The sequence below is a fragment of the Pteronotus mesoamericanus genome, unplaced genomic scaffold (assembly GCF_021234165.1).
Source record: "Pteronotus mesoamericanus isolate MK-2021 breed Mesoamerican mustached bat unplaced genomic scaffold, CSHL_Meso_final contig_20, whole genome shotgun sequence".
Classification (NCBI taxonomy): Eukaryota; Metazoa; Chordata; class Mammalia; order Chiroptera; family Mormoopidae; genus Pteronotus; species Pteronotus mesoamericanus.
In genome coordinates, this window is record NW_026555085.1 from 21,644,376 (window position 1) to 21,672,326 (window position 27,951).

Below are 27,951 nucleotides of genomic sequence, written 5' to 3' on the forward strand. Positions count from 1 at the left end.
ACACTATCAGAAAGCACAGCATTTTCCTGAGTTCCATGAATGGATCTCCCAAATTAATGACCTGCGTGGGAACCCCCCACTTTTGTAGCCAATTGGACAGAGCGCAGGTACGATGGGGGCCTGAACTTGAGGCTTGCGTCCGAAGTGAGGGCAGTCTTGTGGACGGAGCCCTGAGTGTGCGGGGCCTGCTGTGAACTGCAGGTGTTCTGTGTTGGAGTGCAGTTGAATTGAAGGAAACACAAGTGGAATCTGAGAGCCAGAGAACTGGGTGGAGGAACAAAATCCCTCACCATCCCACAAAGAAATTCAGGGTAAAAGCAAGCAAGTAGACCTTCACCTGGGACATCGTTTATTGGTCATTTGCACTTCCAGCCAAACCCAAGAGACTATAAAGTGCCAGAAAGTTCTAGTCTCAGATCTTTGCTCTAAGATTTGAAATTGGTCATTCTTTTCCGCCCTCACCCCAGTGCCTGAACTCTCTTCCACATGAGGAGCGTTTTACACATAAAGACTTGGTAGAAGGCACAAACCACATCCCTCCATTAAGAAGGGAAGCCCATGTCCCCCAACATTCCTGCATCTGGACATGGCACAGACCTGCACCAGTCAGGACATCACATGCCGGACTCTGACTCAGGACGTGGTGACAGACAGGCTGGGGCTGTGCAGGGTGCTTTTGGAAAGAGCGATAAGAATGGCAACATGTGCCCAGATGCCAGGAGCACAGAGGCAGCAGACCTAGTAGGACGCGCAGGGTCCAGCATCAGGGGTCAGTGGGGTGCGTGGCGACCGCTGTGCGCAGCAGCAGCAAGGCACTGACTGGGGATCTGCTCCTGGCTCAGTGGCCTCTAGTCTGTGCTGCGGCATTCCTCAAAACACTATTAGACCCCAAGGTCAGGTATGTAAGTACTACTGCCTATCTAAATTAGGAAAAATTGAGATTCCATTGTTTGCTGCAAGAAATCTCTCTGGGGGACTGTTTCAGGGAGCCCACGTTCAGAGACTTTATTATGCCAACCTTGGGCCCGCTTCCTCATTCTTCCACCTGCCTCCAACGCCATACTGCGGAGAACGACATCTGAATCCAAACATTCTGTCTCACAAATGACCATAAATGTCCTCCCATTTCTTTTTGAGGAAAAAAAGAAGTACCTTTAAATGTGGATTTAAGATCCCTTCCCAGCCTAAGCTCTGTCACTGACCTCAGCGGTTCCCTGTCTGGCTGAGCCCCAGGGTGGCTTGCGGGCTTCCCCTAGACCTGCTTCTTAAGAGAATTGGGCACCAGGCCAGGATCACTTACGGAACAAGCACTGCAGGTGAGTCTGACACACAGCCATGCGGGAACCCTGGTCTGGGTTCACGCTACGACGGCTGTGATCTAAGACCAAGAACATCAGCACCAACCTTGTTATAAATCCAGAGTCTGACTGCTCCAGACTTTCTGACTTAACCAAGATATCCAGGTGATTCCTGCACAAAAGAAAGTTTGGGACTCTGTGGTCATGATCTAGACACAGAACTGTGCAGAGGCTCTGGTGTGTGGCCTGACCAGATCACTCTGCACCGGGGGTCCTGCGTTCATCTGCCCTCCTTCGTCTTCTGTAGCCGTAACTCCCTTGGTCACCTCATCTGTTCTCAAGGTTTTAAATGGCTATTTCTCCAGCCCGCATCCCTCCCGATCTCCAGGCTCATCTGTCCACCTGCCAACTGGACAGTTCCCTTGTGCTTCTCACAGACATCTCAGCTCCGATATCTGGTAAAAAGAGTGTGAGGCACCCTCCAATATGCTGCTTCCTGAGTCTTCCCTGACTCTGCTGACAGCAACTCTTCTTCCTTCCTATTTTCTGCGATATTTTGTGACCCTGGCTCCTCTCTCGAATATCCCAGATCAACCCATTATGATTGCTCGACAGTCCACCCTCAGAGGGTATCCGGAACCCAACCTTGCTGACTATTTCCACTGCTGAAACCGGAGAAGCATCTCCGGCCTGGAGGCTGCACAGACTCCTCCGGACTCCCCACTGCCTCCCTCGCCTCCCAATTCTGCTCTCAGTACAGCGGCCACCACCATCCTTTAAAGGGGACATCAGGCCAAGTCTGTCTCCTGTTCTAGCCCTTGCTAATCCTTCCCTCAGAGCTCAGTCTTCCAGGCCCACGTGGTCTGGCCCTGCCTCCATCTCATCTTGATTACTCTCTGCTCCATCCCCACACCAGCCTCCTCACTTTGCCCAGAGACCAGACACATGCTGCCCCAGGGCATTTGCACTGGAGGTTCTCCTGCCTGGAAAGAACTTCCTCCAGACCTCCTCAGGTCCTTCAGGTCTTTCCTCAAGGTCACCTTCCAAGTGAGGCCCACACTGACCACCCAAGTCAAAAGCCATCTTCCCTGTCCCCACACCCCACACTCGGGATCACCTTCCCCAAGGCATTTATCCCAGAACACTTAACCCTTCTCATGCTGACACGCTCCTTGTTTACACTCTGTCTCTTCCCACACAGCATGTGCTCCACGAGGCCAGTGCTGTTTCTTTTACTTCAGGGATGGTCCCCTCCTGCAAAAGCAGTGCCATACATCTGTCATACCACCGATACTGGTGTGTGAACAATCAGTGTAGGGCTCCTTCCTATGCCGGACCAGGTCTTTATTAAGGAGGCCTCAGACCACAGCTGTTCTGTGGCAGCTACGGCACAATGTGCACTCACGTTGACATCTGCACTTTACCCACAGTGCCGCTCTCCCTAAATCCGAAGGAGACTCTGCCTTATGAATCCCTGAGTTTTCACTGAAACCAGCGCTCGAGTGAAGGGCAGGGAGAGAGGGCAGGCGAGCAGAGCAGAATTCCAACAGGAACTTCTCCGGGATGAGAAATTACAGGATCCTCCTCTCTGCTAACTCCTAAGCTGGTTCCTTTGAGAGTTTAGGAAAAGATAGGAAGAACAGTCACATCCCAGAAGGAGGCAAGAGCAGGATGACTCTGAAATTTTGTCTCTCCAAACCACAGACTCCTGTGTGCAGGGACACCCTAGGCCTTGCGGGCACAATGACAGGCAAAACAACCTCCTGCTGCTGACAGGCAGGGAGCACCCAAAGAGTGAGACCAGAAATCCTAACAAGAACAGAAACAGTTATATTGCTCTATAGAAACATAGAAACAGCAAAGAAACACCCAGACCCCGGCCTGAGCCTAGGCTGGCCCCGGCCCCATGCAGCCCTCACTGCCAAAAGTCCTGGAGACGTTCTTCATTAGGACAATTTACAAGGCCACAGTTCCTGTGACCACAGGTTCTGGTGGGACAAGGACAAAGGATCAGAGAGGCGACCCATTTGAGGAATGACAATGTCAAAGGCCAGAATTCACTAAGCACTGACTGGCACAGGCTCTCACCACGCTCAGGCCTCACAGCGTCTCCTCCCAGCAACAGACTCAGCACAGTAAACACACAGGTTCTGCAAAGTACTGTGGTGCTTCCATTTATTTCAGCTCAAACTTTAGTATCTTCTCTTTAATGAACCCATCAACTCTTTATGGCAAGAAGTGAAAAAACAAATTCCTATCCAGAGTCTTATTTCAATAGGGAGTAAGAAGTTGCAGCTTAAGGCACGCATGAAGCAAACTCAGGGATGAGAGAGGGGAGGGCCCCACCCCTGCCCCCCACCCCGCTGCTGGACAGGAAGGCGTGGGAAGGGTGGTGGTGGGCAAGGGAAGGCCGGCCTCCCACCTCCTCTCATTTTGCTGATAGGAACGCACACACATTCAGATGCAGAAAGAAAAATGAGATAGATGTCCCTGAAGTCACAAACAGTGGGTTGGCAGGTGTGTGTGTGTGTGTCCGAAGTATCTTCCATCACCGATTCCCTGAAGGCGGCTGTCTCATCCTACAGAGGAAAATAATCGTGAAAGAATTCAGATCAGTTGCTGTTACTGGTGACACTCTCAACCGTTTCATTTTTGCTCAAAATATCCCAGAGTATCCCCATCACCCAGTTCTTGTCCCCTCTGCCCCAACCCCTCCCGGCTGCAGGGTCTCACCTTAGAAGCTCTGTGGGGGACACATCGGAGGGAAGGAAGGGCCATGAGGTACGAAAGGAATCTCTAGTCCTGGGCCCTAAAGAAGTTTCCAGGACCGGGACTACACACTCAAGGCAGGATCCGGAAACCTGAGAGTACCTGTATGGAGACTTGGATGGTGCCTGTCCTCAGCAGGGACCTTCACTTCTGACCTGTAACTGTTGGAAACCAGGTCCCCATCACCGAATTCATCAAGGTAATAAGTTTATCCTGTACTTTTACACATGTCTAGGTTCCCAGGAAACAGGGCCCCAGACTGGGCAAGCACGTTCGTGGAGATGATACTTCCCATTGAGGGCAGCAGGACACACTTCCACCTGGGTTTGAAACCCCTGAGCGGCACCAGAAGCTCAGACCCCACCTCTTCCTACCTGAGAGCTTCCTCCGCCGCATCACACCTCCAGCGACCGCAGCTCCAGCGACCACAGCTCCAGCCACCGCTGCTCCAAGGAGCACCAGGCCAGCTTTGGGCTGAGAGGGTGGCACTGGGAAGGGAAGGGGAGGTGAGGTCCCGGCCCCCAGGCCTCAGCCCCGACCCTGCCGAAGTCCCCCAGAGGCCCCGCTTCCCCTGAGAGAGGCTCCGTGCCCACGGCCGCCGCTCACCCCATCTCACGGTCAGCGGCGCGGGCAGCCCCTCGTGCTGCACACGGCACGTGTATCTCTGCTCCTCTCCAGAAGGCACCACCACGGCTGCCCACTTCTGGAAGGTCCCGTCCCCGCCAGGCCTGGTCTCCACCAGCTCCATGTCCTGGGTCATCTCCTCCCCCTCACGCTGCCAGGTCAGGGCGATCTCCGCAGGGTAGAAGCCCCGGGCCCAGCACCGCAGGGTGACCTCACGCTCAGAGATGGGGTGATGGGTCACGTGTGTCTCCGGAGGGGCTGAGAAGGGTGAGAAAATTCGGGAACTTGGCATCCCTCATGGGACACTCCAGCAGCACTCACGTCACCAACCTGAGAATGGACAGTGCACCTGGCGTCTGCGAAGGGAGCCCCCAACCCACGCACCAGCCTGGACATAGGCACCTGTCATGAGCTCCCAGTCTTTAGAAGGTTCTACAATGAGGGTGATGAAGCCCAGGGTAGGAGGCAGGTCTCAGAGGGAGAGAACAGGGACGGAGGCCAAATGACTCAGAAAAGCTGGGGTCAGGTGTCAGGCACTGTGGGTGAGGAGCGACGAACAAGGTCTGAAAGCGAATGTCCCCCATGGGTCCTACGGCCACTGTCAGCGACAATGGGAACCCGGTGCGTTATTTCAGGGCCGGTCTACCCCTTCATCCCGCGTGAGACTGCAGCCCGAATTGTCGCGGAGAGAGAACTGTCCCGCTCCAGTACTGGATCGGCAAGCCCAAGTGGTTTTAATTTGGGAGGGGTACTCTGACACCCACTTTCTGTGTCCTTGTAGGAGCCCAAGCCTCGGCCCCGCCGGAGAGGAGGGAGGTCCCACAGACCCTGGTACCTGCGCGCGGCACCGCCTGCAGGTTGCTGCGGAGCCACTGCACGCACTCCCAGGCCAGGAAGGTCCTGTAGTGCTCCGCCTCGCCGGCCTCCTCCCACTTGCGCCGGGTGATCTGCGCCGCGCTGTCGGCCGCGGTCCAGGAGCGCAGGTCTTCGCTCAGGGAGAGGTAGTCGGCGCCGTCGTAGGCGAACTGAGAGTATCCGCGGAGGAACCGCCCGTCGGGTCCCACGTCGCAGCCGTACAGCCACTGGATGGTGTGAGACCCTGACACCGGCCCAGGTCACCCCCGAGGTCAGCGGCGCCCCCGGCCATCCCCGCCCCGCTCCCGATACCAACCCCGCCCCCGACCCAGCCCGGAGCTGAGGTTAAACGCCAAGAAAATGAAACCAGGTCCGAGTGCCCGCGGACTCCTCCCCAGTCGCGGGGAGGGGCCGTCCCGCAGCTCCGGGGTGAAGCTCGGACCGGCCCCTGGGGGCGACAGCCGCCGGTCCGTGGGGACACGGGTCGTGACCGACCCGGACCACGTGGCTCACCTTCCTCGCTCTGGTTGTAGTAGCCGCGCAGGTTGATGAGGCTCACTCGGAAATTCTGCGCGTTGTCCCTCGCGTTGCGCATGTAACGGTCCCAATGCTGTGGCTCGTCCGCCAGCCACGGCCGCTGCACCCACGGCTGCTCCGGCCTCGGGCTCTTGTCGTGGCTGTCAAATCGCACGAACTGCGTGTCGTCCACGTAGCCGACGTGGATGTACCGGTATTCCCCGCGACTGGGCCCGGACACGGCGGTGTTGAAATATCTCAGCGAGTGGAGGCCTGGGGGCGAGAATGGGGGGTCTGGGGGTGTGGGCCGTGGTGGGGGAGACGCGCCTTCCCCGGGGTCGGGCTCCCCCGCTGAGCGCTCCCCTCGCACTTCCCCCGCAGGAGCTGTTTCCCCCGACCCTGCACTCACCCGCCCGGGTCTCGCTCAGGGCCAGGGCCCCCAGGAGCAGCAGGAGGAGGGATGCGGGTCTCAGGACCCATATTCTCGGGGTCTGAGGAATATGAGTCCGGGCGGGTCGCGAAGACATTATAAGGCTGATTGGCTGCTCTTGAAAGGGACACCTGTGGGAATGAGAACTGGGGTCAGTCAAAAATACGCAGGATGGAGGACCCAACGCAGATTGTGAAAGGTGGCCAGAACACCCTCAATACGACCCCTGTAGGCTGTGCTCCTAGAGCGGGGTGGCCTTATAGTCTTTCCTCTGAGTCAGGGTCCCTGGCCTAGTCTGTTAGGGATAGGGAGAGAAGGAGAGGAGTCAAGAGACTGTCTCCCCAGCTGGTTCTTGTCTAGCCTGCAACGGAATAATTCAAGGGTGAGACAAAGACATATGGGGGAAATGAGATAGCAATTTTATTTATGAAACACACACAAGCGCAAAGCTGCAAGCAGGCACCAGGCTAGTCTAAATGCCCTAGACATATAAAGAAAAGAATGTTGTTAGTGAGTTTTCGTATACACTTGATCAGGGGCTACAAGTGGGTAGGTGCTTAGTTAACCTGGGGTTATGTACCTCAGTTGGCTTCTAGGTCTTCACCCCCCGCCCCTTGGGAATAATGTACAGCTACAAAGGCTTTCTTTCTCAGTTAGTAAAGGCTCTTTGTCTCAGTGAAATTGTTAGAGAGGCTCCCTTTCCCAGCATATAACCTCAAGGACTACTACACCTCCTTCCTGCAGGATTCCTGCTGTGACATTTCAGACACCTGGCAATCTTAGGAAGATCGTCACAGGAGCCTACAGAAGCCCATTTTCTCTGCACAGCCTCAAGGACTCCCCTCCTTCTGTGGTATTTTTTTGCAATGCTCGGGACACTGGGTAACCTTGATCAAACCAAGCTCAGGCCTGCTATGTCTTCCTTTTGCTTCCAGCCTCCCGTATTAAGTTCTTTGCTAAGAGTGTAATGGTGAGGGCCCTGCCTTTATTTCCCCTCTGGCTGCTCATTCCTAGCTGCTACCTAACAAATCTACACCTGGCAATGGGAAGAAATGAGGCGAGAGCCACAGGAGCTGTTGCTCAAATTCAGCTTTTATTAAATGAAGGTTCATATGCGATAGAACATCAACATTAATATCCCATCCTCTATAACATCACACACAGTTAACGCACAACAATCAATGGGGGATTAACGAACCCGAGTCCCAGAGTCTCAGTCCCAGGCCTGGGAGGCAGCGTCAGTGAGTGTGTGTCTCTTTCTGTGTAGAAGTTCCAGGACTCAGTGGGGCAAAGCCTCTTGGCACAAAGCCAAGTAATCCAGAGTAACTTGGAACACCACTAGTGGTGGGCTCTTTGCTGTCTTTGTAGTGGCTCTGAAGTCCACCTCAATTATATCCACGTTCTTGGCAGCTGATCAGCCAAGAGCCCCCAGCACTCTATCAGTAGGTGTGCCCTCTCTGCAGACACATCTGTATGCCGATATCTTGGGTGAGTGGCCCTGGCAGGCATTTGGCAGGATGCCTGGCATGCCTAAGGTGGTTTCCTTTTTGAACCACAGTGTCACGGCTGACCGGCAGCCATCTTGGTTGACATAAATGACGGCATTTTGTTTTATATATTTTATCCTGTCTTGACAGGACCAATGTCATTTTCTTGGTCCTGCTCTCCACCAGAAAGAGAAGTAAACCATGGGAGATGGGGAACTCCCCAACACAGAGCTTCCTGGCTTCAGACTCCGCACTCAGGCTGATACCCAGAGATCCTGAGAGCCAGGCCTGAGGACCTGGAACTTTTCCCTGACCCCTTCTCCTGCACCAAGAGCTCTCTATCCTTCCCCGGGACTGTGTGAGGAAACCAGGGAGAGAGACCCATGCTGGGACCAGCCCTTTTTTCTGCTCTTTTCTTCCTGGAATCCCTCTTCCTAAAGCAGACTCCCAGCCTCCCATCCCTCATCTCTTCCCCTGGACTCCTCTAGAAGAAAACACCCCAGGGAACTTGATGCCAGATAGTGAACTCCCCCTAGGAATGGAGGTGGAGGGGCCGGGTTTTCCTCTTCAGCAGGAGAGGAGTTGTGCCTGAAAACATAAGATAGAGATTGTCACAGACCAGTGAGCTACAGTGGGGAACACATCTTGGAAACCCTGAGCATCAAAAAGTTAATCTGTATGTAAAATAAATGAGTTCAGATGCCTCATATACAGAAGTGTCCAGACAGCACTGCAGTCAGAGTGACAAAGCTCCTAAATTCTGTTTCCCAGGCAGTGTATGTGTGACTCGGGATTGCTGCCTTGTAAACTGATCTTCATCCTGTAGCCCCGAGTTTGTGTGAGTTGTCCACATCCTCAATACAAACAAGCACAGGGAAGCAGGATGTTACTGTGCATTTCATCAGGAGCCGCACATCCTTAAAGTTGCAGGTGCTCAATGCAGTCAAAATGCCCCTCACCAGCACTGCTGCATTGCTTGCTTTTATGAATTACTCACATCTAAGCAGAGTGCACATTTTATCGGGACGCATTACTTTTAAACTGATTACCAAAAGGTGGCAATTGGTTTTTAGGCAGCTCCACAGAATGTATTAGGCACCAAATATAAAGATCACCCTGCTAGACTCTGTAGACATGATTACTATCAATCTACAAAACATTTAAATTGGAGAGTGCTGCTGCTTTAGGATCTCCGCCTCTGCTACTTTTCCTTACCGCCTGCTTCCCCAGCCCTCCTCCTCTTACCTCTTAGCCTCTTCAATTCTTTATCTCCATCACCTCTCTCCTAATTGTGGCTTTAGTGCCACCCCCTCACCGGCCACCCAGGGGCAATTATTTCCACAGGGGTCAGCAGTCCTGCTGAATGACATTGTGTCATTTCACTAAAAATGCCCTGGTGGCTCCTCCGTTACATTCTGGGAAGCTTCTAGAATGTCAGGCCCATGAGCACAGGGGCTTTGGGCTGTTTAGGTCAAAGTTGTATCCCAGCACAAGAAGCTGTTTCTGGTACATAGCAGACATTAAATTAATTGTTGAATGAATGAATGACAACTGTATTCAAATTTAATTGCATCACATAAAATCATAAAATAAAAAATATAAAAATGTTAGGAAAGATTTTATTGCATGTAACTACTGGACACGTCATTTCGTAAGTACGTTCCAGTGGGAAAAATGCCGGGTGCTATTCTGTGGCACAGCTGAGCCTGTGTACTAGTTTTCTGTGACTGTATAAAAATCACCACAACTTAGTGGCTCAAAACAACCTTCACTTATTTGCCCATAGTTCCTTAGCGAGAAATCCGGGTGTGGGGTGGCTGGGGTCCCTGGCCAGGGTGTCACAAAGCTGTGTCCTCATCCTGAGCTCGGGATCGGGATCCTTCTCTAAGCTCATATAGAGATTGTCAGCAGAATTCATTTCCTTTTTTTCCAGTTGTGAGTCTGCGGTCCCTATTTTCTTAACAGCTGTTAGCGAGGAGGGGCCTGGGGAGGGCTGCTCCCAACACCTGGTGGCCACTGCGGTCTTTACAACGTGGTGCTGCGGTTCCAAAGCCCCCAGTGAAGAAAAAGGCTCAGGCTGAATTCTCACACGTGGCACCTCTTTGCTCAGGGGGAACCCAGGCAGCACTCATCTGCTGAGGACAGTCCCACCCAGGGAAGTCTAAGATTCCACTGATTTGAGACCCTCATTACATCTGCAAAATCCCTTCCCAGCAGCCCTACATTGGTGTTTGATTGATGAGCTGGGGAAGATGAATAACCAGGGTGGTTACTGGGGAACGTCACAGAATCAGCATAGTACGATGTGTTTTAGTGTTTATTTGGGTCATAGCTAGGAATTGAAGTTCAAATAAGTAGATTGTTGTGAATGGTAATAAAGTGCATCCTGCGTATTAGCCATGGAAATGTCCCTCTTTGTCTCTTGTTGCCTTTTGTATCTTGAAATCTATCTTGCGAGATAAAGTATGGCTATACCTGCTTTTCTTTGGATGCCATTTGCCTGGAGAATCATTTTCCACCCTTTCACTTTAAGTCTGTATTTGACTCTGCAGCTGAGATGTGTCTCCCAAAGGCAGCATACTGTTGGTTTGGTCTTTTTGACCCAATCTACTACTCTGTACCTTTTTTTGGTGAGTTGAGTTGATTTCCATCAGGGATGATTATTGATGTATGAGGATTTCCTATGGCCACTTTAACTTTTGTTTTCCAGTAGCTCTGTGTCTCCATTGTTTCTTCTCCCTTGTGTTGATTTTGTTTCAGTTTGGTGGTATTCTATAATTTTTCCCTCTGTTTCCTCTTTCTTTAAAGTTATGTATCTCAGCTCTGGATTTTTTTGTGGCTACCATTAGGTTTATGCAAAAGAAAGTGTTATATATACAGCAGTCCATTTTCCTCTGAATGAGTCTTATGTCCACTCCCCTTTGCAAATTCAGGCCTTTACGGCCTCCCCTTTTATAAAAGTTTTTCTAGTCACAAACTATCCTTATTTATGCTGTGAATTCATCTCTGATTTGCAGATGCTATTTTCTTCTTCTCCTTGTGTTTTTACCTCTTTTAACCGTATGTGATATTTAAGTGTATAGTAAGCACCCTGTTTTGAAGAAGGATGGTAATATTCTGCTTCTGTCTCTCTGTTCGTCATCTCACCCATAGTTCTGTATCCTTTTGTTCTTTGTTTTAGGTATAATAACCCCTGCAGTGTTCCCTGTAATGGCGGCCTACTGGTGGTAAATTCCCTCAGCTTCTGTATGTCTGGAAAAGTCTTTATTTCTTCTTCATATCTAAAGGATAACTATGCTGGGTACATTATTGTTGGATGGCAATTTCTCTCTTTCAGTAGTTCGACTATTTGATTCCATAGTCTCCTAGCCTTTAGGGTTTCTGCTGAGAAATCCATGGTAATGTAATGGGATTTCCTTTACTGTTTTCTCTGGCTGCCTGGAGAGTTATTTCCAATCATTAATTTTGGACAGTTTTGATATAATGTGCCTTTGAGAAGGGTTTCTGGGTTGAGATAATTAGTCAAAAAGAGTACCAGTTTACTGGAAGTGAGCTGAAGAGACTGTACAGACCATACTTCAGAGAGACCAAAGAAATTTAAAATATCACAGACAAGTTGATAAAACAAAATGAAAATACCTAATATTGAAGTTCCAGAAAAAGAAAAAAAGGGAATTAAGGAGACGATATTAGCTAAGGATTTTCCATGATTCATATGATATCATGTGATATTCCATAGATTCAGGAAGCCCTGAGAGCCTCAAATAAAGAGAAGGAAATCCTCACAAAGACACATCATAATAAAACTTCAAATTATCAAACATAAAGAGACACTCTTAAAAGCAGCAAGGGAAAAGATAGAATACCTACAAAGAACTATACTTACCCTGAGAACAGCTTCTCAATGGCATGACTCCTGGGAAGAAACGATTCCCACAAACCAGCCCGCAGCCCTGCAGTGTTCCCAGGTGAACCTCTGGGCACACAGAAGGAATGATGTTCAAATGCTCATTTCAAGTGCACGTGACTATGTCCAGCTTGATGTCATTCTCAGAAGGCTGACTTGAAAGGATTCTACCAACCAAATCCCTTGCCCTCTGGTTTCCCATTGGGCTGAGCCAGTGAGGACCCCAAAAGACCTGGAGGGAGGGAGGAGAGTAAGGTCAGCATTTTCACTGTCACGTGATACATAGTGACTTATTGGTCAATGATGAACCACATAGATGAGGGTGACCCCCTAAGACTGCAAAGGTGCTGAAACACTCCTATTGCCTCATGACATTGTAGCTGCCATAACATTACAGCATAACACACGACTCACGTGTTTGTGGTGATGCTGGGGAAACAAACCTACTGTGTTGCCAGTGGCATAAAAGTATAGCACATACAATTATGTACAGGACATAGCACTTGATAATGGACGACTATCCTGCTGGTTTATGTATGTACAATACTATACATTTTATTGTTATTTTAGAGGGTACTCTTTCTACTTATGAAAAAAAGTTCACCATAAGAGTGTTACACTGGCAGCAGCCTCATGCATCTCGTGTTTGCTGTTTCCCTCAGCTGCATCATTTTCTCTTGTGCTTGATTTAATCTCCTGTTGTTTTGAACACTAACGTGCTGTACAGTTCGTAGCCTAGGAGCAACGGGCTGTACCATCTAGCCTCGGTATATAGTTGGCTTTACCATTAGGTTTGTATAAGTATACTCTGTGGTGTTCATACAACAATGAAATTGACTGAGGACACATTTCTCTGTTGCTATCTCTGCAGTTAAACATGACTATATTCCCTTAGCTCCCTGTGAATCAGCAGTGTCTGGCTGTAGCCTCAGGCGACTGTTCCTCCTAAGGTGGCCTTCTGCCCCTGGCTCTATTCTTGAGCATTCCCAGGACTATTAGCCCTGGATTCTGAGTAGTGACCACTCCACTCTGATGGCTGTTACTTCCTGCTTGAGCTCCTCTAGGTCCCCTGCACCTTTCCCACACAGTAGTAAATAAATCCTCCATGAATTATCCTGACTTGAGCATGTCACCTGCTTGCTTTTGGGACCCTGCCCGAAACACTCTCCGGCTCCCCCAGGAACCTGTGGAAACTCTTGGAGAGTAAGAGCACACATTTTCATGCTTTTGATTCTCTTACAAATGTGTGCTAAAGGGAGAAATGTTCAATAAAGAATGGGCTAGTTCCTATGTGAAATAAACCCTTATGTCTATGGTTCCCTTAGGGTTTGTTGCATGAAACTGGGGCAAGTGTGAGGAATTACTGAGAGTTTCATGGGACCCAGGAGGACCAGCGTAGCCCCTGAGCAGCTAATTTTATATCCCTAAAGTGGACATGTGCCATGTCTCTAACATAAAGCACTTTTACCAATGACCTCAAAATTCCCTTCTCTCCTTATCCCTACAGGGGTCTACAGTCATGTTCACTGCAGGAGGGTCTCATTACACAACCGTTATTCAAAGCAAGCGTCACCTTTTACCTTTAGTTTCTACTTATCTGGTGAGATTCCAAAGGAACCTTCCTTGCTGGATACTTTATCGTATGCCAGTCACTGACAGCTACCGCTGCCCGAGTTGGGAACCCCCAGCATCCTGTGCTTTAGCTTCTGCTCTGCCCTGCCCTCTAGTGGCACAAAGGTGTCAGAGCAGCGGCTCCTCTGCGTTTCAGCCGCGTGAGGCCACTAATGAGACGTTCAGCACTCGCTATTTCTCAGTAGAGCTCTTGTTAGGGTCCTTGCTTGTTGAATCTTTTTTACCAGAAGCTTTCTTGCCAGAAGAGGATCAACATTCATGGACAGCAGCTGTCTTGGACGCTAGTTTCAGTCAAAGTGTCCAAGAAATTTAGGACGTCCTGCTGCACAGAACATGCCACCTCGGAGTAACAATGATGGGATCCAATCCCTCGTCGATGAGCCTGTGATTCAGCACACTGGAGTGGCCGTAAGCTGTCGGAGAGATGTGGCAGGGCCAGCTGTCCCTTTCACACCACTGCCTGTCTCTTTATCCTCGTCTCACACTTTGTTCTGACCGAAAATGTATCAGACAGAGAGAGAGAGAGAGAGAGAATTCAACTGTCCTCTGACTTTTTGCTCACTTGGCAGGTTGGATGATGCCCACCCACATGGGCAGGCCAATCTCCTATCCTCAGTCCACCAAGTCAAATGCTTATCTCTCCTGGAAACATCCTCACAGACACCCAGAAATAATGTTTAACCAGACTATTTGAGTGGGATGGCCCCATCAAGTTGGCATAAAATTAACTATCACAGGGAAAAATTATTTGACAAAGTAACATGACAAAACCAAGTGTTATGTGTTAGTATATTAATGAGAGGAGGTAAATGGCAGCAAAAGAAAGTCCTATAGATGCTCTAAGATGAAGAATTCCACATTGCTGACACCACGTGTACTTTATAAGAAAGCACAGTGGGGGCTGCCATCTGAAGTCCAGGATGGGGCCAAAAGGGAGCTTCGGAGGCTGGACCATCGCCCTCTCCTGTGCTGAGATGAGGCTGGGCCCCCAGGGAAAGGCAGGGCAGCCCACAGAACACCCTGGAGGGTTGAACTGTCAGATGCCCAGTGGAGTGGGAGCTCTAGAAATTAGAAGGTGACTCACGAGAACCATAAAAATAAATATTTTGTAGAATTCTCTACCCTCTTCATTTTATTTTAATATTATTTTCTTTATAACAGATTTTACCTACAAGCCACTCCAGATATTGAAGGTGGAAAGAAAAGTTACAGCAAAGTTTTAATTTGTTCCTGGGGCTCAAGAAAAGAAAGTCATAATGCCTATCCCTAATTGGAATGTTTCGTTTCCCCTATGAAATATGATCAGTGTGTAACTCAACAGGCCTCCACCCTTACTTGACATTAGAGTAATCTAGAGAATTTTCAAAAATTAAATCAGAATGAAGCAAGGGCAATGGACCTGGATATTTGTTTTTCAAAAGCGCCGCAAGTGATCTGAAGGTATGGCCGGGGTAGAGAACCCCTGCGTTAGCACGTAGCTCTCAAGGCACACAGAGGGACGAAGTCCAGGGGTGGAGAGGTACCTAAGGGTACAGGTCTGCCCAGCATTCAGCCCTTAGTTCCTTATCAATTTCAACTTTACCTCTGGAGGAAGCGCTTGAAAACTGAAGTGGTCTGCTCCGCCCTCTAGTGGTGATCATGTTGCAGAACACCTCCAAAGACTACCTGGGCATTACTATGTAAAGACTCTCTAGAATGGTACTGGAATGCCAGCCTGTATTACATATCCAGTTGTTTCCTGAGCCTTCTTTTGCTATTTTCTATAAGAAGTTTGTGATCCTTTGGTCCAGTGACTGTACCCATGTTCATTAGGAGGGCCTCCCTGGAAGGAGTTTGCGTATTTAAGAATAGATTTCTTACCACTCTAAACATTAGGGTTCTAGCAGCATCCTATAGGCCACTTTAAATGTTTCCCTTTTTCTACACCCTTGACATTTTCCCATGTGGTGTAGGGACACCAGTGCAGATCAAGCTTGGCAAGGCTCCAGGTATTATATTTCCTCAGGGTAAATATTCAAATAAAATTCTACAGTAACAAAACAAAGCAGCACAAAACAACTGACCTAGTATGCATCTGAGGTATTTAATCAAGCCTTATCAAGTTAAAGAGAGTTATTTTTGTTTCTGAGTTTTATTGTTATTGGTGGTGGCGTGGTAACTTTTTGTTTGTTGGATTTTTTAATTCATAGAAAGCCATTGCTGGGGCTTTGGCAGAGAGAGCTAGAATACTACTGAAGCCAGCAGCTTTATGGAACTGACCACACAAAATCTGTTGATAAGGGAAAAGACATTCTGATTCTGATTTGACCTTTTTTTTTGTTCTTTTAGCTAGGAGCTGTGTGGAAGATGAAGGAAAGAAGGGGAAAGAACACAGTATCTATGAAGAGAGTATGCCCACTGGTGGCGAATAGGCCTGGTTCCTACAGGCTACATTTTATCAGATAGTTACAAACACTTTTTTTCAAATTAAAGGCACATTTTTGAGTCCTGACAATGTGGTTCAGCAAGCAATTTGTCATTACAGTTTCTTTTACAAAATGGTGATGTTTAAGAACACCTTGTAATTAGGTCAAAGGAAAACAGTATTCATTCTATGAGCTGAGAATAGACTGCAAATTTGAGTTCTAATTAACCCAGTGGTTGATTCCCTAATGCCAAGTGTCTATTGTCAATGAAGATATTAAAGCACTTCCACAGTAACATTTTGCAAGGGGCTTCTTTATAGCAGCAGGTCGCTTGGGCAAAGGATGATGGTAATCCATACCCTAATCCAGTCTGATGAAATGTGTACTTATCAACTGGATTCTTCTCACCTAAAACCCACTTGGGTAAAAATAGAGATTTCCCCCAACAAATGTGTACAGTGAGATCCCTGGAAACTGGCAGGTTTTCATGGATAAAAGTATTAGATCATGCATTTTAACAAGTCCGGACAGCAAAGCTCTAGAAAGAAAGCTGTAGTTTTCACTGATAGATCACAATCAACTTCCTCAGAGCCCCAAAGTGCCAGAGTCAGGACAGGCTGACTGGGGAACTCTGGTTCCACATTATGCTTTCTTTTTGCAAAGTTCAGGCTTCAACTGAAATGCTAATTGTGAAAAAAAATCTCCTTGGGAACCTTCAGGGTTCTACTTTGTCCCAACCCCAGGGAGATTAAAATGTTATGACAGTTATGAAGTCCCTTTCTGGTAAAACTCTAGTCGTGTGAAAAGTGTCAAAGGAGATTAATGAAAAAAAAAGAACTTTACCTTGTACATTGAAGTTGAAGGCTGAAGCAGAAAATTAACCTTCATTGCTCCAGTGTGGCAGAAATGCTACATATTCTGCTGCCCAAATTACTCAGTCCATTCTCCTTTTTTTTCAGTTAATTTTTTGAGGTAATACCCTCTGTCTATTCTTGATAACACATTAAACACACACATACACACACTCCTCTTTTAGTCCTTCTGGCCGAGTCTGTTTCCTTTCTGATATTTTTTTATGTGGGAGACAGGTCAAGAAGAGAGAGGATTGGTTGTCCAAGTGAAGGGAATAGGCTGTATTTAAGAACCTGAATCCTTTTGCCAAAGGCGTATCCCTGGATATAGAGACTGTCGCCATAATTAATCAGTAAGTTTTGACATGAACCCAGACTAAAGCTGTCCCCTCAGTGCCTCCCTTTCCCTCATGTCCAGAGTTGTCCACCCTCATTCCTGCCTTCCTTTTACTGCCTTCTGTTACTGTCCTCCTTTTGAAGGAAAGATGATTTTGGAATAATTTTCCTTCTCTTATCTGCTTCTTTTGGGTCTGACTGGTAAGAAAGGAATGAAGAAAACATTACATGGGTAATCAAGCTTTGAGTTAGGGAGATTCTTTCTAATGCCATTAATTGTTTGAAGCTTGTCAAAGAATCTCAAGAGGTCTTCCACTTCCTGCCCCCCCCCCCCATTTAATCTTATTATGAGATAGGGGAAAGCCAAAAGTGGTTATTTTCCATTTTAAAATGTAGGTCGTTATGGCTAAAATTCTGAGCAGAGCTGCCCCTAAATGAAACTGCGAGATAGGTATCTGGTGTCTTCCTTCACTTTTCACCTTTTGGCCCCTCTCCCCCTCCCCAATCCTTTCTTGATTATTTAGTGCAGAGCCTTCCAGGAGAAAATTCTCAGCTATGTCCCAGCCCTTCCAACCTTTCATCTCTTCAGCTGATCACCACTATGATGCAAGACACACACTGCATTTTATTGGGTTGGTCTAAAGTTTCATTTGGTTTTTAAGGAAAAATAAAAGACATATTTTTTTATTTTCACCAACATCTTTAATGAACATAGGATTCACTGTTTTGTTTCGCTATCTTCTGCCATCTTTCAAACAACTTCATCCCCAAACTTTTTAGCTTTTTGAGCAAAGAATTGTTCCAGGTGCTTTTTGCAGTCTTCCAGGAAATTGACATCTTTTTCCATTAAGAGAATTTTGTCAAGACCAAAATAAATGGAAATCTGAAAGTGCAATGTCTAGTGAATATGACGGACCAATCACGACTTCCCAGCCAAGCTGTAACAATTTTTGCCTTGTCAGCAAAGAAAAATGCAGTCTTGCGTTATCCTGATGGAAGACTATGTGTTTTTTGTTGATTAATTATGGACACTTTTCATCGTGTGCTGCTTTCAGTTGGTTTGATCGGGAGCAGTACTTGTTGCAATTAATCATTTGCTTATTTTCTTCCATCTTCAATATCAAAATGGCTATACAAAAATTCACCAATTCTGATGTTTTTTGAAATGCACACTGATATGACAGCTGTCACAATACAAATCTATAAAATTGTTTCATATGAAAATTAAAGACAACTAAATGCTACTAGAGCTGTCTTACAGAAAACAACCGAATGAACTTTTTGGCCAACACAATACCAAGGGTTCTTAGTTCCTAGCAGTGACAAGCCGGAAGGTCACTGCATGCTTCTGTATGATGAGGCTGGCTCAGGATGGATATGGTCAAATCCTCCCCAGAAAGCTCAGTCACTCTGAAAACCTGTCCTCGGACTCTGCTCCCTCAACAGTATAACCTGAAAAATAGATTTTCTTTAAACAGAAGATTGACAGTTGCTACCGATGTGACATTGTCTAAATTTGCTTTTTGATCTCAGAGGGATTTCTTACTGCTTTAATCAAACAGTACCCTTTCACTCAACATTTGTTTCAGGGACAATTTTGGGGGGGTTGCTTTAAATTAAGAAACAACCCTGGGGGTACAAAGATCTGGGTTCCCATTCTTAAGTGCTTCTTGGTGGCTGAGTGACCTTGAGCAAGTCACGTCCATTCATTCTACACAAGTGGGAGGGTCTGCTATGTACTAGGCAGTGGACGTGGGTGACGAAGGCACAGGAGATCAGCTGAAGAGACAGGACATTTCAGTTTGCTCTAAAGCAGAATTGTCCCTGAGTCCATGACACCCAAGAACAGAAAGGAAGAACTGAGTCTGTTTGGAGGAAGGACGGACCTTTCACAAAACAAGCAAAACTTGAGCTCTAGAGCTGTGAAATACATTGTCACCTGCACTAGACCACAAGCTTTTTGAGAGCCCCTTACTGGTTTGAAAATTGTTTCATTTCTACTGTTGGTGATAATTACAATTTGATCATGTATGTGTGACTTCCAAAGTCTAAAGTTAACAAATGTCTCTACCTCCCCAATAACAGAATTTAGAACACTCTAAGTCTGTAGTCTCTTCCATCTTGTTTATATTCCATTCTATTTTTATAACCACAAATCAATCATTATTATGTTGCTTTATATGATCAAAGCCTATTTAGAATTATTTAAGTGTTTAGTGATTTCTTTGCTTACCATGTCTTTTACACATCTCACTACTTCCTGCTGAGTACAGTTTTGTTTTTCCTGAAGTAGGAGGGTCTGTCAGGGGTGCACTATCCATTATTATTATTATTATTATTATTTTATTATTATTATTTTAATGACAGTGGGGCATAGAATTTTAGGTTGATGGCTCTCTTTTCTCAGACCCTTGACAATGTTAGTGCACTGTCTTTTGTCTCAGGGCTGCTCTTAAGAGTTCTTTTATTTATTTTATTCTTCATATTGAATTTATGGGGTGGCATTGGTTCACCAAACCATAGAGGTCTCGCATGCACAGCTCCATAAAGCATCGCCTGCACACTGCATCGTGCGCCCACCGCCCCGCGCAAAGCCTCTGTCCGTCCCCATCTCCCCTGACTTTGCCCTTCTCGTCTCCCCCACTTCCCTCTGGCTATTACCACCCTGTTATGTGTGTCTATGTGTTAATGTGTATATGTTTTTTGGCTATTCCCTTATTTATTTTAAATTGTGATATGGTGACATATTCATTTCAGGTATACAACAAATGATTCCCTATTTGTGTACACTGAGAAATGATCACCAAAAGAAGATCAATTAGTATCTATCACCATATAAAATGACACATTTTTCCTTCTAATGAGAATTTTTAAGATATACTCTCTTAGCAACTTTCATATATACAACACAATATCATTAACTATAGTCCCCATGCTGAATGTTACATCCCTAGGACTTATTTATTTTATATCTGGAAATTTATACCTTTTAACCATTTTCACCCTTTTCACATCTTTTAATTCCCACCTCTGGCAACCACCATATGTTCTCTGTATCTATGACTTCAGTTTTATGTTTGTTTGTTTTTGTTTTTCAGATTCCACATATAAATGAGATCATATAGTATTTGTTTTACTCTGTTGACTTACTTCACTTAGCATAATATCTTAAAGTTCCATCCATGTTGTCGCAAATTTCCTTCTTTTTTATAGTAAATAATATTCCATTGTGTGTGTGTGTGTGTGTGTGTGTGTGTGTGTGTGTGTGAATGAAATTTTCTTTATCCACTCATCCATTGTTGGATGCTTTGGTTGCTTCTGTGTATTTGCTATTGTAAAGGATGCTGCAATGAACATAGGGGTGCAAATATCTCTTTGAATTAGTGTTTTTGTTTCCTTCAGAAACAAAAGGGGAATTGCTGGATCATATGACAGCTCTATTTAAAATATATTTTTTTAGGAACCTCCATACTGTTTTCCACAGTGGTTCCACCAATTTATATTCCCACCAACGGTGCATGAAGGTTCCCTTTTCTTCACATCTCAAGAATTTTTATATTAACCTATTCATTATTCATTTTATGTAATCTGATTTTTCTGACTTTTGCCTGGTAAAATCTTTGATATTCTTCTGTTTTACTACAGTGTGTTTAGGAACAGATTTAGTTTTATTTATCTTCATTAGAATATCTTGAACTTCCTAAATCTGACAATTTAGGTGTTTAATAAACTTGGGAAAATTCTTAGTCATTGTATTGTCCACTATTGCCTTTTCCCTATTTTTAAAATACAATCGCCCTCTAGGAGTCCATTCAGTACGTTTCCACCCTGTCTTCGATGTTTAGCTTCCTCATCTCTCCCACATTTTTCATTTCTTAATCTCTCTGTGATTCATGCTCAGATCTACCAGTATTTTCTAATCCGTCTTTTGAGTTTTTAATTTTGGTGAATGGATTTTTCATCTCTCAGTATTGTATTTGTTTACTTTTTGTCAGTTTTTTGTTTTATTTTCTCCAGTTTTTAAATTTTTTTATGTCATTGATTCTTAGGCATTCAGCCATGCATTTGGGGCCTCTGCTGACTCTGCTCAATGTAGCTTGTGTGTTTCATAATTTTAGATTGTGAATTTACATCCAGTGAGCCTTTATCTGTGAGCATCCTGTGAGGCCTGGACTAAGAGGTGTGGTTCTTCAGCAAGTTTTTATAGATAGATGCCTCTGTCAAATGCCCAGGGGTAAAAAAATTGGATCAGTTTTTACATGAATTGCTCAGATTGCAAATTCTTAAGTCACAAGTGTGAACCCCAAACCCATGTGAGGGCAGGTCTTGACTATGAATTCTCAGAAAAGACTTTCTTTCTCCTCACTCAGACCCAGACTGAAGTAAATAAACTTTCTTGTCATCTTCCAGTGAATTGATGGGCTCAATTACAGGCCTCTCAATGGCTGAACATAGAGTCCTTCAGGTCCCATTTCATCCCCCAGCCTTAGGTGGACCCAAGTCTCAGCTCCTATCTCCATGTGTGTATTTACACACCAAGCACTGGGCTGCTGGGATGGACACCATCTTCCCATCTCCCACCCTCTCCCAGGACAGCCCCACTCTTATCTCCTCCGTGCTGCCCTGGTTTTCAGTTTTAGCTCCTGAATATTTCCCATACCTTTCTGTAACCTCAGCTCATTACTTAGAAGTACATTTGGTATAATTCCTCCGGCCTCTCTAAGACTTATATAATTGGAGGCTCTACAATTTTCTGTGTTGTTAGAAATGTGCATCCCTAAATATTCTAAGAAATAGATCACAAAAAAATTTTTAACTGGATAGAATTATTTTGTTATGGGAAAGGGTGACCATATTAGCTGGCTAACGTACTAGACTATTTTTCGTGGTTAACATAGTACTACCTAAAATATTGAGAATGAAGAGCTAGTGAATAGAAAACAAAATTAATTCTTTTGAGGGAAAAGATAAACAGAAAATTGTACAGCTGAAGGGAGCCTTGAAGATTGATTGGCTGATTGATTAATTCATTCATTCATCAGTTTACTATGACCCAGAAACTGCTGGGGTTGTAGTTCCTCCACTTACATATTCTGGGTGGCAACACCAGGATGCAGTGGATAGTAAACAAATGATCACGTAATATAGTTATAGATAAAGTTAGTGATAAAGGCTGGGAGAAATAGAGATGGAGAAATTGAGAGGTATTAGCTTCCAAGAAGAAATAGCAATTGAGCTGACCCTGAGCAATGAGAAGGAGCCAGCCATGAGAAGAAGAGCCCGGGAAGAACCGCCAGCATGAAGACGTTAAATGCAGCTCGCAGACAGGGAACCTAAGTGAGTAGCCAGAGCAGGAACACAGGAGCCAGCTTTGCCACAGCTGGCTCCCATTGGGACGAGCTGGGGCTCTGAGCATACCTTTTCTATTCTCCAATTCCCAGCCTTTCACAGGCCTTTAATCCGTTTGCCAGCTGTCCTGTTTAGCCTTGTCTTTAAGCAAGCTGTCATCTACCACATCAAATAATTCTAAGTGCCCACATGATCCATAAGAATACCTAGAACACCTGCTTCCGGGGTATTTTGGACTTTCTGCTCCAAATACTCAGAGCCTCTGCAATTAATGACTTTCTCTGAGTTGTTGCACCTGTTGTTTTATATAATCCTGTCTGTGTTCACTCGAATACCCACTAATTATGTTTTGGTATAATAAATATAAAATTTGCTATTATGGCTTAAGAAAACAAAGAAAGTGCTTGATATGTTGACAGAAAAAATCCTTAGCTTTAATCGTAAAATTCTCATGTACTTTTGTTATGTATAGATTTATCCAGCTCTGCTTTAAGCAATAACAAGAGCTAATGTAAGTACATATAAGCATATATATGTATTTACTAATAGCATTAAAAGGAAAAAATAGAATTTTATTGTCTTCCTTCTCATAATATTACTGATTAATAACAGTATATGCAATAATTTTACAATTATTGTTTACTTGATTTCTCTTTATTTTCATAATAATCATGTGAGTTAAGTAATATTATTTCCCTTCTTTTACAGTGATTTGAAAACTAAGTCCAAAAAAAGGTCAGATTTATCCATACTGTCTCAACAGAAAATATTACTGAGAAATGAGGATGGGTAAAATGTGCAATCTACTTCTGTACAAAATGAACAACATCAACACATTTATACCTTAATTAGCTATGTAATTTCCTACCATTAGTCGGAAGGCTGCTCTGCATGAGTTTTCTTTTAAAATAAGCTTTCACTGGCCAAGATTCATTACTAACTACAATAGCAAAATTAAAATTTCCATCTTTTGAACTAACAAGCAAAACAGAGACAGACTCATAGATGGAGAGCAGGCCGGCAGCTGTCGTGGTTGGGGGCAGCGGGGTGGCGGTGGTGGAGGGATTAAGTAAAAAAAAGAAAATTCATGGACATGGACAACAGTGTGTTGATTGCCGTGGGGAGGCGAGAATGGGAGAGGGGAAGGAGGGGATGGGGGTAGAAATAGTGATGGAAGGAGACTTGACTTGGGATGTGAACACACAGTAGTGTACAGGTGATGTGTTGTAGAATTGTACACCTGAAACCTGTATAATTTTGTCAACCAGTGTCACCCCAATAAATTCAATAAAAAGGAGAAAAATTTCCATTTTTTAAATACTTAGACACATATAATTTTATTTCTTTATTTTTTGAAGACCTTTCGATAGAAAGTCAGGGTCTCCTATGAATTCTAGGGTGGGATATATTTCTGAGACATTAATCACATTAGATGGAGTTATTGTCATTAAATTTTTGTATAGCAACTGACAATAGACCTAGAGCTGAGTGTTAAAAACATTAAGCTTAGAAATGAAAAACATTCCGTGGGAGGAGCAGCCTAGCATAGTTATGTTTTCCCAGGGCACAGTGTTAATTTAATCTTTGTATCAGTGCCGCAAACGAAGCACTGTTTACACTATTAGCATTTGTCAAATGATCTTCTCAGTAACAGTGTTGCCTCCCTGTTTTCACTGTCCTGCCCATCCTGTCAAACTATTCAGCAGGCGCTTCAGGACGAGTTCGAACACGAACCAGGAACTGAAAAGCCTTCCGATGCATCTACGTTGCATTTCGGGTTTTGTTTTATTTGCTCTAGTTAAGTCTCCTTACTTCCAGACCTTGATGGTAATGTGCTTGATTTGATGTTAAGTTTTCCATAAAATACATCCATCAGGAAAATGAATTGTTATGGAATCATACGCATCTGATTTCTAATCATCCCTTTGAATAGCTAAGCTTTGGGAGGGAAAAAGTACTTAAAAGGAAATACAGCTCTTAGAAGTAAAGTAATGATTAGAACATAAGGTCCCCTGATCATCCTTTTCTTAATATTTTAGGTGTCATGGAGACAGATCAAAATCCTAGAGGCCACTGCTACATTATCACTCAATTGGATAAAGTTTTGGAAACACAAACACTACTTGTTACAAAAAATTTGAGAGAGCAGTGGGTGGGGGTGTAATCTCTAGGCTGGGTTGGCTGGTAAATGTCCTCTACCTACAATGCCTACCTTGTCCTCAGGGCAGAATTCTGAATCTTGAATTAAGGGTAAATATTATAGAAATTAGGAATTGTCTAAATTAATAATAACTAAGTTTTAATATGTGGCAAGAATGTACCAAGAGTTTTACATGTAATCTTTTGTCTAATTCTCACAACAACCCACTGAGCCTAGTACCTCTATTGGCCTTTGTTTACAGGAGAGGAAATGGAAGTGGAGAGAAGTTAAAGACCTTGCCCAGGTTCATAGAGTCAGGAAGAAATGAGGCAGAGTGTGAACCCAGACAATCTCACCCAGGGCCTGAGAGCTCATCACCAATAAATGGAATGTTGTTTGCCCATTATGTGCAGGGCATATTTCTGGGTATATGCTCAGGAATCTTACATTGTACTCAAGAGGGAAGTCAAGAGAGGAGGCATGATGCAACATCCAAAATCCTTTGCCTAGCCCTCACGGCCCTTTATTTTGTGATTCAACTTACTTTTCTAACCTAACCACTACCATATACCATTTTTTTACCTGAACCCTGAACAATGGTGATGTGTCTAGAGAAGCTTGCACCTTCACAGTCCCATGCCTGGTGAACCCTAACGGCCTAATGACTCTCCACGGAGCTCTCCTTACGCTAGAACTCACATCATTCCTTCCCCCCTCTTAAAGTAACTCCTACATGCCAGGTATTATTCTGTATGTTTCACATCTACTTCTGATGCAAGCTTTAAGAATGCCTAGAAGAAAAGTGTTTCAGGAAGAGGGAGTGAAAAATTCAAAGGCCCCAAGGGAGGAGTGTGTTAAGCTTGTCCCAAACCACAAGAAGGCCAATAGCATCTAAAATAGCAGAGCAAACATGAGCCACACTCATGCTCAAGGCTCAAGCAATTTTTCCGTCATTTCTCCAGGCTCTCCTTGATAGCTTGACACTAGGGCTTGCATAGTGGAGTGGTTCTTTGAAATCTTAAACTATAATTTTCTAACATCACATGTACCCAAAACTGGCCATGGCAGTCACTGAAAGTAAAGGCAGCTTGACCCCTCCCAGGCTGGTAGAGAAAAGACATTGGAAAGTGATTGGTACTCAAAGGAAGACTATAACTGGAAGAGGGGAAAATGGAAAAATGGAGAGTTTTATCTATATAAATGCACAGAATAAATATGAACTAATGAGCAGAATTCTTATATAGGCCTATTCGACATAAAGAAATGAAAAGCCCTGGCTGGGTAGCTTGGCTGGTTAGAGTGCCATCTAGATACGCCAAGGTTGTGGCTTCAGTCCACTGTCAGGGCACATGCAAGAAACAACCAATGAATACACAGGTGGATCGACAAATCTGTGTTTCTCACTTTCTCTCTCAGAAAAAGTCAATCAATAAAAAAAAAGTTTAAGTAGAATCAGAGAGGAGAATCTCACAGAAAGATAAAACAATTCTAATTTTGTGTAGACCTAAAAACATAACCTCAAAATATATAAAATAACATTTCAGAACTAAAAGGTGAAATAGACAAATCCATAATCATAATGAGAGATGTTTAACACACCTCTTTCATTAAAGGATATAGATAGAATGAGCAGGAAAATGTAAAACCATGAGAATTTGAATATGATGAACAAATTTGGCATACTCAATATACATGTAATGAAAAATGCACCCCCAAACAGCAGACTATACATTTTTAAAGTATATAGAGAGCACTATAAAAAGTTTAACCATATACTGGACCATAAAGGGAGTCTTAACAAGCACCGAAAAACTGAAATAATGCAGAGCATGTTCTCTGACCATAATGTATTTAAGCTACTAATGAATAACAAAAATACCAATACAAGACCCCATAATTTTAGAAAACTGTAATATATTACTGAATAACCCAGTGGGTCAAACCAAAAATCAAAGAAGAAGCTAAAATATAGTTTTAATTAAATATATTGAGAATTTGACATAGTTTTTGGATGTGGGCTGCATCCGAAGTTATGCTTCAAGGGAAATTTATAAGCTTGAATGCATTAGAAAAGTAGAAACACTGAAAATGTAGGATTAAGTATCATTTCAAGAAGTCAGAAAAAGAACAGCAAACTCAAAGTAGAGAAGGTAAATGATAAAGAGCAAAGTAGAAACTAATAAAACAGAAAACCAACACGTGATGAGGTTTAACTAATCCAAAAATTCTATCTTTAAAAAAAATACTACTTCATTAACAAACACCTGACCAAGGAGGGAAAGAGTGAGGGAGTGAGACAGTGATAGAATTAACGTGCAAATAATTTTAGGGATAAAAATAATAAAAAATATTATAGGATATCTATAAAACTATAGGAATAGTTTTATGTCAATAATTTTGAAAATTTAGAGAAAATTGACAAATCCCTAGAAGATCCAAATGTACCAGAATGGACACAGTAAGAAATAAAAGGATTTAAATAGTCACGCGTCTATTGAAAAGAATTAGCCCTCATTTAAAATCTTTTTCACCCTAGATGTTTCACTAGTGAATTCTAACACATATTTAAAGTAGCTACATCAATCTCACACAAACTTTTCTGGAGAATAGCAAAAGCAGTACCTTTAATGATACCCACATAATGCTGCTACTCGGTCCTAATGAGAACATGCAAGGAAGGAAATTACAGGCCATTCGCTCTTATGAGAATACATGTAAAAATTCTAAAAAAATAATTAATCAAGTATAGTGATACATAAAAAGAATAATACATAAGGACCAACCTGTGTCCAGTTCAGATTTGTGAGATTGATTTTAATTTCAAAAATCAATGTAATTCACCACAATAACAGGTAAAAGAAAAAAAAAGTCATATAATCATCTCAATAGATGTAGGAATAGCTTTTAATAAAATTCAACATCTGCTTATAATAAAAACTCTTGCCTTCCCAAAAGTATCTAGAAAAACCCACAAGGAACATCATACTTAATAGTTAAATATGGAAAGCTCTTTCACTATAATAAAGAAAAAGACAAAGATGGCTACTTCTCTTTGACACATCAGGGGTTCTAGTTAGTACAACAAGATAAGGGAAAAAAAGAAATAAATCTTATTATGATTGGAAAAGAATAAATAAATCTGTCATTATTCAAATCTAGGATGATTTTATACGTAGAAAATTCTAAAATATCTACAGTAAAGCTATTAGAATTAATAGGGAAATTGAACAAGGTCACAATACATGACCAATGAACAAAATCATGTATTTTGTTTCTATACATAATTGGATTTCTATAAACCAGCAACAAACAATTAGAAAATAAAATTTTAAGCATAATAACAGTTATCAAT

The 27,951-nt window shown here is 44.1% G+C and overlaps 1 protein-coding gene across 1 annotated transcript; it reads right to left on the reverse strand.

Annotated features, from left to right (window-relative positions):
• Positions 1–3,627: 3,627 nt before the first annotated feature.
• On the reverse strand, positions 3,628–7,894 carry LOC129067534 (saoe class I histocompatibility antigen, A alpha chain-like). The gene is made up of 8 exons (XM_054569494.1): positions 7,691–7,894; positions 6,472–6,623; positions 6,060–6,335; positions 5,527–5,790; positions 4,674–4,949; positions 4,442–4,555; positions 4,170–4,228; positions 3,628–3,877 (listed from the first exon to the last, which is right to left on the reverse strand). Exons 2-7 carry the CDS (start codon positions 6,587–6,589, stop codon positions 4,212–4,214), a joined length of 1,065 nt encoding a protein of 354 aa, XP_054425469.1. The 5' UTR covers positions 6,590–6,623; positions 7,691–7,894; the 3' UTR covers positions 3,628–3,877; positions 4,170–4,211.
• Positions 7,895–27,951: the final 20,057 nt, after the last annotated feature.

Bases quoted from the DNA above. Each gene is read 5' to 3' on its own strand.
- LOC129067534 (XM_054569494.1), bottom strand. From the start codon at position 6,589: ATGTCTTCGCGACCCGCCCGGACTCATATTCCTCAGACCCCGAGAATA. The intron at 5,791-6,059 runs GTGAGCCACGTG...GGCCGGTGTCAG, and splicing joins CTACAACCAGAGCGAGGAAG to GGTCTCACACCATCCAGTGG. The intron at 4,556-4,673 runs GTGAGCGGCGGC...TTCCCTTCCCAG, and splicing joins GCCGCTGACCGTGAGATGGG to TGCCACCCTCTCAGCCCAAA.